Source organism: Montipora foliosa, chromosome 9 (assembly GCF_036669935.1).
Source record: "Montipora foliosa isolate CH-2021 chromosome 9, ASM3666993v2, whole genome shotgun sequence".
Taxonomy (NCBI): domain Eukaryota; kingdom Metazoa; phylum Cnidaria; class Anthozoa; order Scleractinia; family Acroporidae; genus Montipora; species Montipora foliosa.
The window spans coordinates 5186430-5199743 of NC_090877.1; the positions used below are offsets into that span (position 1 = coordinate 5186430).

Sequence of the window (13314 nt, forward strand, 5' to 3'; positions counted from 1 at the left end):
AATAAATTGGAACAAAAGCAGTGCGTGAAGTGCCCCTTTTATAGTGTGCTTCAGTCGTTCAACGATTATCGTCATTTGTGATAAGATTTACAGTTGTGATTTGAATATTATTATAATAGCAATAACATAATTTACAATTCAACGGTTGACATGTAAATGCAGGAGACATAACGCAAGGCAATCGTCACGCCACATGTATAATAAACAATAACAAAATAAAAGGAATAATTGAAATAAATGATAGAAAAGTAAATTTTATATTTATTTTTTTTAAATTTACTTTTCTAACATTAATTTTATTTCAATTACATGTATTCATTTTAAATTAAAGGTGGTCATTCATTTCTTAAAATTCAATTTATGAATGTGTGGCTTCCAGACAGTTTATTATTTTATCAAAGAGCAGACCTTTGAGCACCATTCATATTCGCTTGGCTTGCTTGCCTTGCATGAATTTGCAAGTATTCATCCCCTGCTCCTCCATTTTGTATTTGTGTTGATGTATAGCCTGGGAGGGGGGTTATTAAAATTGTCTAGCATTAAAACAGAGAAAAAGGTCTCACTCCTAGGAGACAATTGGTTAAGCTTGCATTTAAAAATAAAAAAAAACTGCGTAATCCAACAAATAGCAAATGTAAGTCTCTACAGGTTGTCTTTACATACTTGTCAGGAGTTTGAACAAAACAAGTTCTGGTGAAAAGTGATTTAGTTTATAAGGGTATGATTGAGTTCATAAGAATAAATTTATATGAAAAAGGAAAAATAAGTAAGTCTACTTCATTTTATTTATTTTATGTTGGTATGGTTTTAAAACTTTCTATTTCTTATTACTGCAGTAATTTTCTCTTTAAATTATTAGTTTAATCCTCCTGAACTGTCCTCCAATGATGAGTAAAATTGTCTGGCATTAGACAGAGTAAAATCTTTAAGTCTTACTCCTAGAAGTGGATGGCTTAAATGTCTTATTTGTTTCTTGTCAGAACATTGTTCAGTTTATTCTGTTGTTTACCCTTACATTTCAAATACCCACCAACTTAAGTGATATTATCTAGAATGTTATCCATCCTAAACAATGTGCTTTTGTGGATAATTAATTGAAATGTGATTGCTTTGGGACCATTATTAATTTTGTCTTCTTACCTTTTGAACCTTGAACAGGATTGCTGTGACAGAACTGACTGACAGCTTTAGACTTCTGAAAACTATGCTGGAGGTTGTTGATAAAACTGACAACCAACCAGAAACTCATTTGAACAACAATGAAAGCAAGGCAACTTCTGCTGAGTCTGATATTGACAATGGAACAGCAAACCCTGATAAGAATGCCAATGAAACTAACCTGGTGTCTTACAGAAGCAGTTATGAGTTGGAGACTATTCTAATCTTTGACCTTTGTGCTCTTTCTGAGATTGCTACTTCAAAGTCTGCTATTTTGAGGGTGAGTGTTCCCTGGCATTGACCAAAGAGAGACTAGTAAATACATTGCCTCTTAACACCTTGTCCCCTGTCCCTTAACTGTAACTTAAATGGAACATTGCTGTTAGACACTGTTGGAAAAAGAAAAACCTTATTGTTGTTATAAGTTTAACAGATAGTATGTTTGTCTGCAGCTATGGAAGCTTTCGCCAAGCCCTTTTCAGCTTCTTACCCAGAATCTAGATGCCTGTGATTGGACAGTGGCTGTTTGCCATCCATCTGTACAGTACACCATTCTCCATGCTCTGTATACTTACTGTCAGAGGTAAGCTAGCTTCTGGCATGGGTAAGAAGTTCTTTTCGGCAGATTTACCTCTGTAGAAGTAATCTCTTTAAGCAATTCGTCCTGTACCAAATAAGCAGTGCGCAGAGTAGTTTTCTTCTTCAATCGTGCATTAGTAAGTTGGATGCAGAATACTAATATTCGGAATACTAATATTCAGAATCGCGAGGTCACGGGTTCAAACCCCGCTGAAGTCCTGAATTTTTCAGGCCTCTCTACGCAATTGTAAAAATTGCCTTCATAACTGCGAAGATCATAGCTTTACTTGATTTCATATCCGCAGTTCATATATGATTCATTTCATATACCATTTCATCATTGAATAGCTCATGTTACATGTACATTTTTTTACGTCTCTATTGCTAATATTGGCGTTATTTTCTATGTGGGGCTCTCCTATGTACAGCTTGCCCCTATGGTAGGTTGTAGATTAAATGTGAATGTCATGCACAGATCTGTGTGGTATTAACCATGGAAAGCAGAATAAAATTAATGTCATTGTATGTCCATATAACTGATTAGTGATTTTTCTCATATTGTACAATACATGTACTTAAAGTGCCTTTCACCTCAACACACTTTTCCACTTATTTATCCTCCAAAATTGTCCCAAATACATTGTGTTGTTCTTAGAAGCTTTTGATTGAAATTTCACTTCTTTTATTGGCTTTGAAAGATGGGAAAAGTGGTCAAACTGGGCATTGAAGGGGATCCAGAATGGGTTCAATACCAGGTTGACGTCACAGACTGCTTTGCATTGAGATAGTTCTTTGAAATCAGAGATGCAAATTAATTTGTGACCACTTTTCCTGTCTTTCAAAGCCAAAGAAGAAGTGGAATTTCAATCAGAAGCTTCTTAAATCTAAACAAACAAAGCATCATGAAACGATAATTGTGATATTATTTGTCTCTGGTTTCAGGTACAACCATTTCCTTCCTAATTCCCAGTCAGAGGGAATAAGGGTCTCACCAGATGGAGATATGGTTTCTATGTTTACTTTACTGTCCAAAGTGTTAAGAAATTCCAGCACACCAAAAGATTCCAGGTTTGTCAGTAAAGTACAACTTTCGTAAACTTCTTTTCATTTCTTTCTTTTTTATTTGTTTTTAACATTCTTTATCTTGATTGTTCATCTTCTTGCAGAAAGTTGTGTTTGGTTTGGCTGTTTGAGACCTTAGATAGAGCTCTCATCACTGGTGTCCTGCCGTTAGTCAGTAAACACATCAACTTCGATTCCATGGCATCAAGCATTTTGCCTTCTTGTAAGTGAATTAAATACTGCAATCCATGACCAGAAAGTAGAGACACTTTCACTTTTGACTTGCACTCTTGCAAAGCTGTCTCCAATGTAATGTATGTAACATTCTTGTTTTGACATAAATGATGCCTGAAGGATTTAGGGTGTGTTGGTATAAGAATGATGATGGAAAAGAAATTAATTTTGTGTTATTTATATGCTAAAGTGTCCATTGTATCAACACTTTTTAGAAGATCATTGTTAAGAAAACCACTTTTCAGTATAGGTGAGCTAGACTGAAGCACATTTTTGGTTCAAATGTAGTTTTTTTTGTTTAGTGAGACTAAATATGATAATTTAGGCAGAGTGAAAAGCAAGCTAATGCAGTGGTTTGGGGGGTGGGGGGGGGGGGGGGTTCCAGGGAGGTTTGCAGGGGCATTGGCTTGAGTTGCCTTGTACGTTGCTTGCTTGTGTGCTTTTCCCTCCCTCTCATATTCTAGGGTAAGTATAAATTCCACACTGGTTTTCTCCATGATGTGTTGACAGGTACTTGGGTGGTAGACTGTGGCTCAGTTGCCATGATGACCTCGTTGCTGCTGAGGAGAGTGGGTCCTCCGCTCTTGCTACCTTTACTGCACCTGCGTATACCCTCTAGTAAATTGGCATAGTGTTTCAAGGTTGTGTTTAGGTTTATTTGCTACTACTATACTACCACTGATTTACACTGAGAGAACAGAAATCACAAAGAGTCATAATTTACAACTTTTTTTTACGTTTAAGTTAAACTACGGCTTACAATACTAAATAGCGAGTGGTGAGAAGACCTCAGGAAGCCAAAGGCTTGTACAAAGAGGTCCCCTCATGATATAAGTACAGTATTTGATTCAAGGAAAGACCAGGCGGCTGCAGTAAGTAGGAAGGAAAAAAAAGACAGTGAAATTGTTTGTTTTATTTGGAAACTGTACGTGCAACCTGATTGTTGAAAAAATATATGCAGGATGCATCGGGCTTAATGCAGTTTAACAGTTAAGGATTAGTTAAATGGTTAAAAGTAAAGAAACTCAAATACTAGTGAAACCAACTGTAGGCAAGCACGAGGTACACAGCAAAACAAAAATCTTGTCAAGTTTTTCACACCAGGCTAACCTCCAGTTTATGTCAAAGGAAGTCCTCAAAGAAGTTTTAATAACTTTTGATGTGCAATAACGGAGCAAAACCTTTTTTCATCTTAATCTCTGTCAACAGCATTTGATCGTGATCCAATCATGTCAATAGAGATTGGCCTTTGCCTCAAGATCTTGCTTGAACTCAAACTCTTATCAAGAAACTGCCTGAAAAAGTAAGTGGTAATAATGTTGCAATTTTAAACAGCGTTGATTATTCAAGGACAGTTGCTAGCTCTCCAAGGTAAAGGAATAAAATCTTATCTAGTGGACAAAAGGTAGTTGACTTCAAGTTTAAAATATTAGACTTTCTTAACTTTAAGAAATTATGTATTACAGGTTGTTCAAGGACTGCTCTGTCCGCCTTATGGATGTGAACAAAGATGTGCGGAGAAACTACCAAGAACTTGTCAAAGCTTTGCCAACTGACCTTTTAACCAGGTTTGGGAAAACTACAGTTTTTTTTATATGACTGATGTTTTTCTTGTTATAGTACCTCTAAGAAGAGTTGAATCTATGCTTTAACACTGAGCAACAGGAGACTTGTTGGAGCAAATGCCATGAAGGCACATTTTATCCCAGAAAGCTAAAAGCAGTTTGAAACATCCATGCTTCAATGCTGTACTGTAATTTAACAAAGTGATAGCTGTCATTCAATAAGGTAGTCTTTGATTCTTATTATTTTATTATGGCATGCCTTGTTCACCTTGTTGAGAAACTGTTATAAGCCTGGCAGGGCAATTTTCCAAGGCATGTTTCTGGTTGACTTGTTGGGATATGTTTTTTGTTTTTCTGCACATTTTTGCCCCTTTGCTCCTTACACTGCTAATAAATGGATATAATGGTTTCTAAAGGAACTCTGATTCTGCGTTGGTGGGGAATTGAAACACAGAAATGTGTTTGTCAACTGATGTGGTTGACCACTGCAAATAATTTTGAGAGCTGATGTTTCAGGCACGAGTCCCTCGCATTTCTGTGCAATGTGGCTAATGCTAAGTCCTGTGATTGTTACCTGAGTGGTTTAGGGCTGCTCTTAGCTGGCTTGTAAGAATTTCTTATTGTTGACTTGGGAGGTGGGGGCCATTTATGTTTAGTGGCTGGCAGTCACTAAAGTGGCCCTCAGATTTTCCAGCCACCCATCCCCCTTTCAGCTTGATTAGATCAAAAGCTCCAGATTCATCAGTACTGTAATCTCACTTTTTCTTTCACAGTTCCCTTAACCAGAGCTTGTTTGAATCAAGGACTACTCAAGAAAGCCACAATGTTGGAATTGGCAAGCCTTTAACCACAAGCTGCAATGACGTTTGGTTGGCTCGTAAAGGTCACATGGTCAAACCTCCTACAGGATCATTTCATTCTCACGATTTCCAAATGGTTATGGGGTTTATCCTATCAGGTGTTTTTCCAAGGTAATAATTATTGTAGCAAGCAAATAGTCTTGAGTTGCAGACATAACATGATGTTAGCACTGTCTTCAAATTATGGGGGGAATCCTGCTTATGGCGGGAAAGGCATTTGTAAGTTAGGAGATGTTTTACCTTAACCATTGACTCCCAGGGGTTCCCCATTGACTAGTCTGGCCAGTTTTGGGCATCAAAGGGTTAATTTCAAAGATTTGTAATACCAGAGAAACGAAATAAGGCTTTTACCAGTGTTCTTACCATCCTCAAGCAATAAAAACTAACCTGTTGTTTTATATATAGTTGCTGTAATCATGCCATACATTATGCATCCATGACCAATCAAATCTTGAGAAAGTAAGACTAGGCCTTTTTTGAACTGATTTCACTGCAACTTGATTGGGTCTACTTACTTTATATTAAATTATTTGGACTACAGCAAGGAAAGGAATGCTGACTGGCTGACCAGGCTTTTTCACAGTTGCAACAGAGTGCAGAGATACTCAGAAGCAGAGATGGTACAGGTAAAGTGCGCATCTGTTCTTTCTTACACTGAACAATTTTGTTTGATCTGCATTATTTTATATAATGTGGAAACAAATACAAATATAAACAAATACAAATACTTTATTCGCTCATTTGCACCTTGTTACATGAATAATTATTATTTTAAAAAAAAAGAAGAGGTGTATATTTGTGCAGAAATTAGAGCTTGGAGACTAAAATCATCAAGAATGGCCGCCATTTTAGTATTCTTTTGTTTACTTGCAAATTGGCCCTTTTGGCCAATCTTTCACTTTGAACAAGGCCAGAATCAAACGAAAGAATACTAAATTGGCGGCCATTTTGGAATAAGGTGAATGGGTGGATGTAATGCTATTCTGGTTGGGGCCAGGTTGAATGAGAATCTAAGCATTGTTGCGATTTGTTTTGTCTAATGAATATATATTTTTTTACCTTCCAGTTTGATAGGTGTGAATCATTGCTCTGGTTCTGGGCGACATGGGAAGCAGCTCAGTTTTGTATTTTATCACGCCTGCGTACTCCACTTGGCAGAGCACAGGAAACATTCCAAGCAATAGAAGGTACACGTAATTCTTATTTTTTTTAGTGCATCCTTTAGATACATTCTGTTTTTAATTCTTACACAAGTTCTTGATGTAAAATGAACAGCTCAGGCAGTTTGTTTGGTTCATTTAACAGGTGCTTTACAGAAATTTATCAAGGATGTGAATGGTCAACAAGAGAGCAAACCAAAGCATGAAGAAAAGTCAGCTTTGGAAGAAGAAGGCCACGAAGCAGGTACAGGTTGTAACACTTTATTTCCCATTTTGAAAGATTGTGTACCCTTTTTGCATTCTTTGACAAGATGTCCTGTTTCACGTAAAGTGGAATTTGTGAAATTTCTACCCCAAACGTTACATGAAAGGCTTTGGATCTTTTTTCATGTTCATTTGCCTATTAAATTTGAATGTGACCCTAATCCAAATAAAATGATGCAACTATGCCCTTTGAAGAAGTTGGACATTAAAATTATGACCTTACATGTAGATTACTGGTTTGAAGCTTTTCGTCGTATCTTCAAGAGACTCTTGGTTGCAAGGCCAATTAACTAAGTTCAGTAATAATAAAAATTATCAATAATTATTACTGTCACATTTGAGGACAGTATATTATGGAATGTCAAGTTTTAGGGTGGTTTAAGAGTGGAAATGGTTTTTATCTTTAAATGTACTTGATTTCCTTTTTAACAATTTTCTTTGTTAGATGATGGTTCCACACCTCACTTGAACCACCTTCAGTGTAATATGCTGCTACAGTTCATTGAAAATCTAGAGAAATTGATGTATAATGGCTATGAAGGATGTGTTGTTGGCCTGCCATCTCCACCCAAGGTAACATAGCATGAAGTGTGTTCAGACTGCACGTTTTCAAAGGGTGCAGAAACCTTTTTCACTAAAGTCAGCCATATAAAATATTTGTTTTAATGCCAATAGGCCCTTCTACTCTTGCTACAATTTGAGATTCTAAAGAATTTGTAAACTTAATGGTGTCAGTGTGTCTGATCAACACTACACACACAATAATCTAAATTGGCTCCATTAATGAAAGTGGTCTTTTATGCTCCTCGTTAAATAAACCATTGTCCACTTAAGTTACTTTATGCTTTCATACCCCTATCTGCTCTAGAGATGTTGATTTATGTTGCTGAGGTTTTTCAATGCCATGACCTTGATGGTGTTTCACACTACTTCACCAGTGCATGGTGTTAAAGATGCCTTGAGTAATTTGACCCACCATTTTGGCCCACCAGTCTTTGTTTTGTTGGGAAAACATTTTTAAATTCAATTTTTTAGAGATTTAAACTAGCCCATTTTTTCAAAGCCCAATTAACCCATTGACTGGGGTTCCCCATTGACGAGTAAAATCGTCTCGCGTTAGACAGAGTGAAATACTAAGTATGGCCGGCTTAGGCCAGTTTAGGGGTGAATGGATTAAGCTAATCCTGGGTTGCAGGGAAACTGCAGTTTGTTTAATTATCTAAGAAACTTTCCATAAGATTTTTAGCCTTCAAGTTTGATTCAGATGTTTGCTTCCCTTAGGCCTAAAATAATTGCATTGTTAAGGCTTTTTCTATTAGCAAAATTCAAACTTTGGCAGCTGGTATGGTGGGTGAGGTGATAACATATGGAACCATGGCCTGAGTGGCTGCGTGAGACACCTTTATCTGCTTGCATCGGATCTCATCCCATACAAAAGCAGTGTAAAGCAAACAAATCTGTTTTGTCTGCTTACTTGGTACAGTATTTAACACAGTGTGTCTACGTTGGGCAAAGATTCTTTTGCAGCGTTTTCATCTACATAGTTTGAAAATGGTATTCTTTGACCCTGTACCCTTAAGGGTTTCACCTTTCAAAAGCAAAATCCTCCAAATTGCATTTGTATAAGGCTTCTGATTACTCTAGGTGATGACTGCATCTTGTTTGGTTTAGCAAACAAACTACCACCAGCCTGAACATGGCACTGATTATTGTGAACAAAAAATGTTGTTCCCCACCAATGCAAAGACTTTCTATTTTTTTAACTTCATTTTGAAACATTTGTGTAATTTTTCAGTCTGTCCGGGTATTTTTCCGCACAAATCGTAGTACATGTCTTGAATGGCTGACCAGGGTGCGCAAACCAGTGATGAGTGTGGGTTCAGCTTGCGGCTCTCCTTCAGCAACTGTTTGGCATGGATTTCGGACTCTGCATGAAATGAAAATTGGCGAGAACACAAAGGTATTGTTCTAGATTACATGTATAGTAAATGATAGTAACTGTTAACCTCTTTTGCCCATATCAAAAGGCACTCTCTCAACCGTTTTCTATACATTTGTATGCATTTAAATTCAATTTAACAAACATTTAATTTAAACACAAAGAGTGGGTAACTGTCACACTGATGCCCTTTGGCCCATGTGGTATGGCTACAAGCTTCCTGTAGCCCATTGGCCATCTTGTGCTGTTTGTATGGCTGATGTCCTCCCTCACCCTCCCAATTTTCCACTGCCTGTCGGTGTGTCGTGTCCTGAAAATCTTGCCTGGAGGCTCATGGCTTGGTTGCAGGGATTCTCAGCCTCAGGAGCGGTACACATTGTAGGGGCTGGCTGGTTGGCAGGGCTTATGTGGAAGCCCCTTGATACAGCTATATCCCAGGTACCCAGCCTTCATTATGTGATGCAGTTGTTAATTTGACACTCATGAGCAGAATCTGTTTCATATCAGGGATTTTTTTGAAGTAACCAATTTCCTCATTCTCATGACCTACATGTATACATTAATTTATTTTGATCAAGTGGTAATATTGTTCAGAGAAATTAGGAGCTGATCATTGTTAGAAGTTACAAGCTTTGTGTATGACCATTATTGGTGTGCTGTGTATTTGTTTGGGCATTCACAGGGTTTGCATTCAACCCATAGCTCATTCAGATGTCTTTGATTTCAGAGTGAAGAGTTTGATAATGCTGTACTTTTAACAGCTGAAGCATTGTGTGAACTGAAAAGTCCACATGCCATCTCCGGTTTGATGGCCTGGTGTGAACAGACTATGGGCCGAAATTATTCCTGGATAAATGGCATTGTAATGAAAGCCAAAGGATGGTGAGTTGTAGTTCAGTTGTGTGTCAAGTTTGGGAAGATAATATTTCATTTACTTTGTCAGACAATGCCCTTTTGCATATAAATTCCTGAAATTCCTGATGTACAAAAAAGCTTTCATTACAAAGTACAGAGGAACCTTGGTTTTACAAAGTACAGAAGGTCTGGCAAATTGTGGTAGCTGCATGCATATGAAGGGTTTTTAAAAATAATACTTTTTACTGAAAGTGGGCTCAAGAATGTGGTTTGGTAGAACAAGAACCTTCAACATGTGTCAAGGTTCCAGGACAATATGCTCAAAGTTGTTTCTGCCATAAGTTATTACTCTTCTCCAGAAAACGAGAGCATGATCAATTAGCTAAGGCTGGTACAGGCAGAATTTATGGTACAGATGAGTTCCTTTACCATTAAAGTATTAATTTGCTTATTTATTTTAGGTATGAATCTTCAGCAGCAGAATTCAAATCAGCACTGGAAGAGACTTTGTCAGGGGCAAAAGCAAGGAACCAGGGGGAAGAAAAGAAGGCAAATGAGTCAACGTCACTTTGCAACACAGTCACTACTTTCCTTGTTGATGAGGTGCAGATCAGTGGGTCATGTTATTTTATTGTTGAAAATGAAGCAAAAGACTAGTGATGACAACTTGATGGTTGTCACATGGTTTGTGATGGTTCAGCACACACAATTTGTGGAATTGTTTTCAATCAAGAGTTCTTTACTTTCAGGCAACAGACTGCTACATAAAGCTTTCATCCTGGAATGAGGTAGTGGAGTGGCAAAAACATGTTGGAGACTTCCGAAAACAGTGTTCAGACACCGGTGTGCAACATTCACTGATGCCAAATGTTGACATGAACTTTGTAAAGTAAGTAGTTACAGATGCCACTCTCAATTTCTTATGTGTCCACTTTATATGCTGGCCTAAGAGTTCTTTGGGATGAAAACACTGCAAAATGTTTGCCTTACTTAAGAAGTTGAAAAGCGTTGTAGAGACTAGGTATGCACTTGCATCTGCGTTCTGTGAAGACTCATCTGCATTTGTATTTCTTCAGAGCCCTATCCAAGTTTGAGGAATGCAACTTCTCATCAATTCATGACCATCTGCGGTTGATTCCTGGAGCAGCACTTAGCTCTTTGACTGAAAATATGACCAAGTCTTCTTGGTCTGTGAAGTTGAATCATCCAGATGATACCTTCACTCCTCAGTGGGCTCCAGGCAAGATTGAACAGACAGCTGTGCTGTCTCTTATCCAAGCAGAGACACTATACTTCACTTCAGGAACAAGGACAAAGGCAAAGGATAACAACACAAAAGAACACAAGATCATGTGAGTTAGATATCTTCTTAACTGTTTAAGTGTTTAGTCGTTCTAGTGCTGAAGCACCAGTTGGGGACACTGTAAACTGAAATTGACAATCAACACAAGTCAAGACAAATGCTGGTTTTTGAGGAGAGGGGAAAACCAGAGTACCCCAAGAAAAACCTCTCAGTGCGGAGAAGAGAACCAAGAAACTCAACCCACATAATTTTTTATGCTGAGTCTGGAGTCAAACCTGGGCCACATTGGTGGGAGGCGAGTGCTCTCACCACTGCACTATCCCTGCCCCAAAGGGTCTCAAACTTAATGCCTACATTCTGCCCAAGTTATGAATCACTCCCTCTTTAAATGGCCCTAGCATAATTCAGTTTTTTGGTGTTTTTTTTTATTTTTAAAGTCAAGCCGTCAAGGAGTGCATCCATCACGCTTCCTCTCTGTGTGAAGGGGTTCTTCAAGTGGGAACACTTGGCTGGCCACTAGAAGTCTCTGCTTCTCACATCTCTCAAATGCAGTTTGCTGCAACTGTGGAAAATATCTTGGCCACTGCTGTTCAACAGGTCTGTACAAGGTGGCTTTTCAATTTAACCAGGGAATATTTTCTAGCAAAACATTGTATCCATTTCCTTTGGATTTTATGCCTTATCAACTGCTCCCTGTTTTCAATTCTTACTAGGAGGAAGTTTCACCGTCATTTCTGCAAGGCAATGGAACTTTTACTGTAGACCACACTCAACATGACACTGCTGTATTGAACAAGGCATTGAGATTTTGCAGTAACCTTTATCATGTGATGTCCTCAGTGGGAAAACATCAAAACAGCCTAAAAAGTGAGCTTATTTCACTTCAACTTGCAACTGCACGGCTGGCTAGGAAGCACCACAATTTTACGCTCACGCAAAGGTTATTACTGAAACAGGTTTCCTTATTGGGGAGTCCAGTCAAAATCTCACCAGATTTGAACTGCAATAAGAAACAGTTTCTTGAGCGGTTAATGGAGAGCTTGAATGATGCATCTCTGACTTCTGCAAAGCCAGTTGATGTGATGCAAATACAAAGAGAATGTTCCAAGTTAGCCTTTGCCCTCGGACACAATTCAGAAGCAGTGTATTTTCTGTCAGACAGCATTTCTCAGTATTCAAACCTTGGGGATATTGATTCTAATGTTGGAGAACTGAATTCAAGGTCATTACTCACCCTTGCTAAATGGTGCCTTAATGATCGCAAGCTTCTCACTGCGGCAACCAAAGTCAATGGAAATGGCCTGTCGGTTGCAATGAAAATCAATTCTTTGTGTGATTTGGAAACAAGCTATGTCAGTCTGGGACACAGCACTCTCATCCCGCTGCTAGATGATGCAACTGAGACTTCTTTGAATGCTAACACAATCCCAAGCGTGGCTAGTGGTGTTACCGACACAGAATCTGTCTGTGGACAGCTTCTTCACCTGGCCACCATGCAGTCACCAGATCTGGGTAAGGCTTGGTTCAATTTAGCTGGATGGTGTTATCGATGGGGAAGAAAAACTGTGGAACAAGCCAGGTGTGTGTCAGATTTAAAAAAATTCACAATAGTCACTGATATTCATAATGTTGACACCGAGTCTGCGAATCAAACCCGGGCCACGTTGGTGGGAGGCAAGTGCTCTCACCACTGTGCCATCCCTGCTACAATGCCTGTTGAAATTTTTGAATCTGACAGGTTATCAATAGCCCTGATTTCAGCATTTATAATTATTAGACAGTTGCACTCTAAACATGTACTTGAAATGCCAGAAACTTAGGTATCATGCCTGAGTAAAACTAATTGCTTGTTGCACTTTTTACCCAGGGGTCCCATATTCTTGAATTACTTACTTGGTTGATTACTGCCTGAATTGGGCTCCACTCAGTGACTAATACCATAATACTCATTTAAAATCTTTGACACTCATGCATGATTGAAAAGAAGCATCCGAGTCAGCTCAGTGTTATCCATGTGTGAGCAAGGACCATTAATAAAATAGCATTTATCAAACAATATTTCTTATTTGGCAAACTGTTGCCTTTGTTTGGGTACAGCAGAGACCCCTCATGGTCAGAATTTTTAAACTCTCTGAAGAAAATAAGACTGGAGTGGTTAGGAGAAAGTAGTAAAAGTGGTTGAAGGAGTTGTGCAGTTGAAGTGGTTTTAAAAACCGATACTGGGAAAACTAGCTACAAGATACAGACAGAGAGGGACAGTTGTAAGACATGATGTATTTGTCCTGTTGAGGGTTTACAGAGCGTAACTTCTTGAACCCTGACAATATAGAGCAAA

General features: G+C 38.3%; 1 protein-coding gene across 2 annotated transcripts in view; it reads left to right on the plus strand.

Moving 5' to 3' along the window:
• LOC137971086 (serine/threonine-protein kinase SMG1-like) overlaps positions 1-13314 on the plus strand; it is a 66823-nt gene that overhangs the window by 19168 nt on the left and 34341 nt on the right. Inside the window, exons 17-34 of one of the 2 annotated variants that reach the window (XM_068817810.1) lie at positions 1159-1438; positions 1611-1741; positions 2680-2805; positions 2904-3022; positions 4243-4336; positions 4500-4601; positions 5372-5569; positions 6000-6084; positions 6525-6645; positions 6764-6868; positions 7328-7455; positions 8678-8842; positions 9549-9703; positions 10138-10279; positions 10426-10565; positions 10753-11028; positions 11417-11576; positions 11693-12558. In XM_068817810.1, coding sequence (XP_068673911.1) covers positions 1159-1438; positions 1611-1741; positions 2680-2805; positions 2904-3022; positions 4243-4336; positions 4500-4601; positions 5372-5569; positions 6000-6084; positions 6525-6645; positions 6764-6868; positions 7328-7455; positions 8678-8842; positions 9549-9703; positions 10138-10279; positions 10426-10565; positions 10753-11028; positions 11417-11576; positions 11693-12558 — 3393 coding nt within the window. The remainder of the gene's footprint in view (positions 1-1158; positions 1439-1610; positions 1742-2679; positions 2806-2903; positions 3023-4242; positions 4337-4499; positions 4602-5371; positions 5570-5999; positions 6085-6524; positions 6646-6763; positions 6869-7327; positions 7456-8677; positions 8843-9548; positions 9704-10137; positions 10280-10425; positions 10566-10752; positions 11029-11416; positions 11577-11692; positions 12559-13314) is intronic. The other variant, XM_068817811.1, reaches the window with a different exon arrangement.